The 7,884-nt window shown below is 53.0% G+C and overlaps 1 protein-coding gene across 1 annotated transcript in view; it reads right to left on the bottom strand.

Moving 5' to 3' along the window:
* IGDCC4 (immunoglobulin superfamily, DCC subclass, member 4) overlaps window positions 1-7,884 on the bottom strand; it is a 40,288-nt gene that overhangs the window by 15,182 nt on the left and 17,222 nt on the right. The window contains 3 exon segments of the mRNA XM_015568463.1: window positions 167-314; window positions 4,116-4,256; window positions 5,546-5,682. Coding sequence (XP_015423949.1) covers window positions 167-314; window positions 4,116-4,256; window positions 5,546-5,682 — 426 coding nt within the window.

Raw genomic sequence — 7,884 nt, 5'->3', positions numbered from 1 at the left:
TTTTCCCCACCAGCCCCTCCCCCAGCCCTACCCCTCTGGCAGCACGTCTCCCAATTCTCCAAAACTCCAGTTGCTCCCTTCCCCCTTCCTATTCTTCCCTCGGTCCCAGCTACCTGCCCCATGGGTCTCCCCGCACACCCGCTCCCCCAGCTTCGCCCCGCCTCACCCAGCACGCGGAGCTGCGGCGGCCTTTTCGCGCGTGCGGGGCTTGTTGGCGCGGCAGACATAGACGCCCGAGTGCCGGGGGTGCGCGCTGGCGATCAGCAGGTTGGTGCGGCCCAGGACGATGACGTCGGTGGAGATGGGCTTCCCGTCTGGGGGAGAAGGGAGAGCGCTGAAGGGGTAGGTGAGGACTGCCCCTCCATCCACTCCCCGGACCTCGGGGCCCCTCTACACCCGGGTTATGAGACCATAACAGTGCCTGGTTGGAATCTCAGTTCTCCTACTTGCTAGCCGAGTGACGGCCTTTGAATCTTAGTGTCTCCGTCTGTAAAATAAGGAGGTAGTCCCTCGCTGGAAGGACTGCTAGGGGGTGGGATGAACAAGGTTTGTGAGAACCCTGGCACAGTGCAGGCACATAACAGGTGCTCAGTACACTTGTCAGTGACTATTACCACTGTTGTTAAACTTGATTTCTTACAAGGACACACTCCTGAATGGAAAAAACACAAATGGCCAAGAAACACATAAAAAAAAAGCTTTCAACTTCACATAATCAAAGAAATGCACACCAAAATACAGTACAGATGTTCATTTTCATATTGGAAATGTGTTTAAAGACAGTAAGTTGCAATGCCGGAGAAAGAGTAAATGCTGATAGGGCTGTCCAGGGGCTCCACCTTAACCTAGAAGCCAGGGATTTCACTTATGGGCACCTGTCCTGGGAAGATGTGAAGGTCTGATCACTGTAGTGGTAACTATAATAGTGGACAACTGAAAAGGACTTAAAATTTTAACAGTAGGAACTGGAAAATTGCATTACAGCTATATTCAAATAATGGAACATTATCCTATATAATAAAAGCCCAGTGACTGAACGGTGGTGGTGGTGAGGGGGAGAGACCAGAACGACTGGTCAACCAGTGCTGTGATGCACACTGACCACCAGGGGGCAGGCACTCAACACAGGAGCTGCCCCTTAATGATCAGTGTGCTCCAACAGTGGGGACACTGCTGGGCTGACTGGGATGAGTGGGGAGCAGCTGCTCAGAAGGCGGGTCCACAGTCACTCAGCTGAGTGGGATGAGCGGCGCTCCCACAGCAGGCCGATCCCTGCAGGCCATGCCCTGCACCAATGCATGAATCCTGTGCACCAGGCCTCAATATATATAAAAGCCTAAGCGACTGAATGACCGAATGACCAGTCAACTGGTTACTATGATATGCACTGACCACCAGGGGGCAGGCGCTCAATGCAGGAACTGCTCCCTGGTGGTCAGTGCACTCCCACAGCCAACCTCCCACAGCCAGCCAAACTCCTGTGGTCCCTCCCCGCTGGCCAGCTGGCCCTGATCAGCCCTGATCGCCAGCCAGGCCGAGGGACCCCACCGGTGCATGAATCCATGCACTGGACCTCTAGTATAGTCATAATTATTTTTTGAAAAAGTTTTAAAGATAGGGAAATGCTAATGAGATATTGTTGAATTAAAATAGGGCTTATAACTGTAAATTCAATATGCTCTCAATTTCAGGGGGAAATGTACATGTGCATAGAAAAAAAATCTGGAAGAAAATACACCCATATGTTAACAGTTTTTATCTCTGAATGGTGAGATGTTTTCTCTTTCTGCTTTTTGCCAGTTTTCTACAGCGAACACAGAATGTTTGCAATAAGAAGAAAATAAAACAAAAGTCCTTTCCCTGACTCAGTGGAAAAGAAACTGTGCCCAGGGTCAGGAATGAAGTCCTTTTGGGGTCTTTCTCTTCCCAGCCTCTATCCAGCAGGGTTATTAGCTTAGTTTCTCCAAGTCAGTTCCCAAATCCTCTGGTGCAGCAATTCTCAACCCCTTGTTGTTACACATGAACGATGGAATTGCAGGGGACCCTAATATGCAGAGGCCTAGGGCAGGACCAGATTCTGCATTTCTAACTAGGCCCAGGTGGTGGATCCAAAGACCACACTTTCAGTAGCAAAGACCTAGGGCACTTGATTCCTGGGTTACAACTCTCTAGGTGTGAAGGGAAGGAGTCTGCAGTTTTAACAAGTTCCTGGGGTCATTCTGGCGCATGGTCAGTATTTGAGAAACATTGATATTTGAACTTCTGGGCAACATCACAGGCTTCCCCCAATAATAGCATGAGGTCCCCGCCGGCCCTGGAATCCCCCTAACTCGGCAAGTGTCACAAGTCCAATGAGGCCATGCAGGTAAGGGAGGTGCAAAGATTCTGGCCCTGTTCTATCTCATCAGATCAATGGGAGAGGTACGTAGTTGTTGGGCTCATTATTTTTCCTTAAACTTTGTGTATTCATTATGTACTCTTGACTGTGAGATACAAATTTACACAAAGGAGGTAGTATAGGGTAACGCATTGAGCCAGGGAAGAAGGATAAATGGACTAGGTTTAAGATGACTTCTGCCATCAGCTTGGGATAAGTCACTTCTTATGGACAAATGGAAACAAAAATAATACTGGTGCCCGGCTGGTGTGGCTCAGTGGTTGAGTGTCAACCTATGAACCAGGAGGTCCCAGTTCGATTCCCAGTCAGGGCACATGCCCAGGTTGTGGGCTCGATCCCCAGTGTGGGGCATGCAAGAGGCAGCTGATCAATGATTCTCTCTCATCATTGGCGTTTCTATCTCTCTCTCCCTCTCCCCTTCTCTCTGAAATCAATAGAAATATATTTAGGAAAAAAATAACAATACTGGCTTTTCTTCCATTCATGACTGTAGGGAGTGGTATAGCAGAAGGACTAGCTCCACAGTTTGGGTCCTGGCTTCCTACCCGCCTCTCAGCCTCAGCTTCCGCGTCCGCCTACTGGGAACAACCATCCTGGCCCTCCCTCTTGTGAGAATAAACAAGTCATCTTTTCCGTCAAAGAACAGTTTAGACAGCCGTCATTTTGGACTGCGTGACTTGGCAGCCACCATGTTGGCCGCATGGCTTGCCGCTCCCCTGGGAGCCGCCCTCTTGAAAGGGCAAAGGCCAACCCCTTCCTTTGAATCAGCCAATCGCGAAAGACTGTGAGCCTGAGCTCCAATCAACAGTGAGGGACAGGTCACACGCATCAGAATTAAAAAGCGAGCAGACCTGACTCAGTGTGCCTGTGCTCCCAGACCCTGTGCAGCGCGCCCTCCTGCAGGAGGAAAGGTGTTTGCCTCACTGCCTGGCTCCGGAGTCTGGTTTCTGTTCTACCAGGACCCCTGAACCTGGGGGCTCGCCTTACTTCTTACACTCTCCTCCAAGGGCTCTTGGGGGGCTCTGGAGGGAGAGCAGGTGTGAGTGTTCAGTAGACTGCAAGGTGACGGTTGGCCCAGCACTCTCATTACCCTGATAGCATCTCCGGGAACGCAGTCCCACCTGGCACTTATCACCTGCCGCCTGATACCGTCGCACTGTGCAGCTTCTTTTATGGCTGCGTCTTATCTCCCTCACCCAGACTATGAGTGCAGAGGGCCCTGTGGCTCTCATCTGGGTATTTTATTCACTGTGCCCAGCATGAAGCCAGGCACACAAAGGCGGAGAACACTGGGTGGACCAAGAGGCAGCTTTGTGACTAACCAGAGCAGCAGTGGGGGCCTGGTTCCAACCCGGCTCGCCGGCTGTGTGGCACCTCTCCAGCTGTCACACACCAGCTCTCACTCTCTCTTGCAACCCGGTTGTGAGGAATGAAATAAGTAAGGGGGAGAAGCTAGCCCGGTGCCCACATTAAGTAAGGTCTCAATAAGACTTTGTGAGTGGCACATTCGAAGTGCCTTGTAAAGGAAACATGCTACACTGATGGATTATTAAGTTTGTCCAGGTCCCCTACGCACACCCGGCCCTGGGAGAGGAGTTCCTGCCACACCGAAGGCTGTGACTATGGGTGGTCACCCTTAGAGCTCCGTGACTTGTGGACAGATGAGATGCCACGCCCCTCCTCCCCCCTGCCCTTTCAGTTCCCTCCCTCCACTTACCCTGTCGGACCCAGGACACGAAAGGGGTGGGGTCCGCAGAGGCCACGCATTCCATCACCACACTCTGTCCAGACACCACGGTGGTGTTCTCCGGAGCTGCCACAATGACCACGTCCTGCCCCCCGGTGGACGCCAGGGACCCTGGAGAGAGGGCAGACCAGCAGGCAGTCTTACCATTAGGCCCATTAGGTACCTTCACATGTGTACTTCTCCTGGTGCCCCAGGCGAGGCAGGCGGGGCAGGAGCAGCCAGGGTTCCATCTGACAGATGGGGAAAGCAGCCATGTGGTTCCCCAGAACTGGGACTGGGACCTCTTTCTCTTGGAGCCAGGAGAGGAATAACCTGGTCTCCAACACACCGCCCCATTCTCCCCTGCCACACTGAGCCCACCCTCCAGGACCAACAGTCATAGTTCCTAGTTCCAACACTTCTTATCATTATCATCCCGCTGGGTGGCCTTAGACAAGTCCCTTCTCCAAAGGGTCTCCAGTCCCCATGTGCGAAAGGTATGGGGTGGGCTCGAGTTTCTGCTGGCGTGGCAGCTCCCTGAGCACTGATTCCTGCCAAGTTCTCAGCGTGACTGTCCCCTGGGTCAGCATGGTGAATACCTGCTTTGTCCAGCAGATGGAGGCAGAGACCCCAGGCACTTGTGGGAGAGCAAACCAGACTCCGAGCAGCTCACTAGCTGAGCCCCCAGGGAGGAGGGTGGGCTTGGAGGGACTGGGGGTGGGAGGAGATGTGCAGAAGGGCAGGAGTCGGGGGAGATGACCCTGGCAAAGGGAGGCAAATGAGAGGCCTTTGGGGGAGGCCTGCGGTAGGATCAGAGGGGCACCTGCTAGGTACCAGGCACTTTCCACCGGCTCAGCTCTTCTCACAGCCTCCCAGGGCTGGACATCTGATAACCAGCCCATGGTCACACAGATGGTGAGTACAGAAGCCAGGACGCAAATCAGGTCTTTCTGACCCCAAAGCCTGTGACCTTCGCATTGCATCACCCTGGGACACGAGCTTTTCCAAGAAATGGGAAATACAGAAACACCAGGCTGTGGGGAGCTAGATTTGCAGGGCACAGCAAGTGGCGGGGGGTAACCCCCCAGTTCCCTGAGCCCCCAGAGGGGCAGGGACCAGGGCTGCAGGGCACTGATACCCTTCCTCAGATGCCTTACCTCCCCACCCGCCCCGAGTCCTAGATGCTCCAACCAGCCCGAGGGAGCACAGGGTCTCCACAGGAAGGGAACCCTGCATCGGGAATCCAGCCCAGGCCTCTCCCTGACGTGCTGGGCGGCGCTGCTTCTCTGGGCTTCATCACCTCTCCTGTCTGATGGGAGTGATACCCCATCACCTCTTTGAAGACAGGTCTTGGACCTCTGAGGCAACCTCCAAGCTGACTCCAGAAACACCCTGGTTTCCCCCGGCGGTGAGCCCCTTACCTCGGCGGGCCACACGGAGCAGGGCCTCCTGGCTGAAGCGCTGGTGGGCTGAGTTTGTGGCCACGCAGCGGTAGGAGCCTGCGTCACTCTCCTGAACGTCCAGGATCTGGAGAACCCCGTTGGGAAGAGTGATGAGCCTTGGGAAGGGGAAGAGGGCACCGGTGAGGTGGGCAGGAGCTCTACAGGGAGGGTGGTGTGTCCAAGGTGGGCCTCCCCACTCCAACCTGAAAGACCTACCGTGTCTCATTTTCCAGCCTCACTTGTCATTTTTAAAATGCAAATTAGAACTAAAAGATACCATCTTCACCTATCAGATATGCAAAGGTCAAAAGGTTTAATAACACCCTACTTGGATGAAAGAATGGGGGGAAGGCACTCCTGTCTTGTCAGTGGCCGTGCCAATCCATACACCCTCTTTCCAGGGCAAGCTGGGGATAACTTAAGCCTCAAACCTGCACCTGCCTTTTGACCCAGCAGCACCATTTCGAGGACTCTCTCCCACAGATAGTCTCAAGCATGGACACAAAAATGCATGTTTAACAATATTCACTCCAGCGTTGTCTTTAATAGCAAAAGCCTGGAAACAATCCAGTGCCCCTCTGTAGGGTGGGGACTGACTAAATCGGTTTGGGCACATTCACACAACGGAATGCTAGGCAGCTGCTACAGAGGAGGCCGCTCCATGTGTGCGACACAGGGAGGTTTCCACAATGCGTGTGTGGGGGGGGGGGGGGGGGGGGCTGTGTGCACTCTATGCCAGCACTGAGTGTCCCTGGTGATGGTGGCTGTCTCTGAGGAGGGGCCCTAGGATCCTGGGAGCTGAAAGTGGGCGAGGACTTCCTTTTATTATACAATCTTCTCTACCTCCTTCCTTCCCTGGTAAAGTCTCTTTTATTCACACTATCTCATCTGACCCTCAAAACAAGCCCAAGAAATAGAGGGGATCACAACCTTCAATTTATTGGTGACAAAACTAAGGCTTTGAGAGCAGAGCCTCACAACTGGAGCAGAATTAAAACTTGAATCCAGGTCTTCTGGTACCAAATCCCATGTTCTTCCCACCTGCCCATCTCAGCGGCCCTTAGGTGGCTGAGAATGCCAATGGGAGGGACGTGGACCCCAGCAAGCCCCAGCCAACAGGTATCCTATTATTACTGAGGAGGAGCAGGCTGGCTGAGGGTAGTGTTCTCTGCCCTCTGGTAACAGGGTTGGAACATGGCTCAGGTTAGGAAGGCCCAGGACCTTGCTTGACAGACAAAGCAGGGAAATGTGTCCATGGAGGCCAGGGTGGTGGGCTCTGGCCCAAACAGGGAATAAGTGGGTCCTCCTGAATCCTCCAACTGTGATCCCTGCAGGGTCCGCTCGAGGCCGAGAGTTCAAGTTTCTCAAGAGAGCAAACAGTGCTGGCCCCTGGATATAGGCTGGGCCAAGGTCAAAGAGGAAATGGGCAGCTGTGCACTCGGTGAAGATCCCTTAGCTTGTGGGGAAACCTAAACACAGGAGATGAGAACTAACTCAAGCGTGTTGGGAGAGAATTCTGGCCAGGGGCCTGGAAATGTACTGTGGCCCAAAGACTAAGAGAAAAAAACAGAAATCTGCATCCTCCCTCCTTCACCCCAAAGGCCAGCCCACCTATGCCCCGGCATCTTCCCTCAGCTCCAACAGCTGCGCACATCTGTGTGGGGCCAGTCGGGGAGAAGGGACAAGGAGGCAAAGTGTGGTTGGCAGTAAAATGTTGGGCTGGACCCAGCCTGCAGCCACAGGAAATTTCTTGGGAAAGGCCAAGTGGGGAAGGACAAGCAGGTCTTACCTGGGAAACCAAACTCCCATCCCCATCCAGGCTTCTTCCACCTAATACACTCGGCCCCCAAGACCCTTCGTGCTTCCCACACTTCTTAACCCCAAGGTTCCCTGGCCTTTCCAGGGGAATTATGCTCCAGGTTCCCAAAAGCTAACTCCTCATTTGACAAGTAACATGTCTTTAATGATGTGTTGAATGAATGAATGAATACCTTTCCTCAGATGTGCTGTTGTGATGGCCAACAGAGCAAAATAGAACCACTGTTAGTGTTCATCTACAGTAGGGGTGGGGAACATCCGGCCCATGGGCCGTATAAGGCCCAAGAAATCATTTGGTCCGGCCCTGCCAAGGCATTAGGGGTGAGTTAATGAAATGTTTGACCAAATATAGCAGGCTAATATTTAAGTTGATAATTGTGTATGGCCCTCGAATGATGTTATAAATATCCAAATGGCCATCGACAGAATAAAGGCCCTCCACGCCTGCTCTACAATCTTTCTGTTTGGTTAAAATGTGGTTTTAGAAGCTCTGTCCCTGG

Source organism: Myotis davidii, unplaced genomic scaffold (assembly GCF_000327345.1).
Source record: "Myotis davidii unplaced genomic scaffold, ASM32734v1 scaffold461, whole genome shotgun sequence".
NCBI classification, from domain to species: domain Eukaryota; kingdom Metazoa; phylum Chordata; class Mammalia; order Chiroptera; family Vespertilionidae; genus Myotis; species Myotis davidii.
Note: the sequence above shows the minus strand (reverse complement) of the source record. Positions and strands in the feature narration are given on the sequence as shown.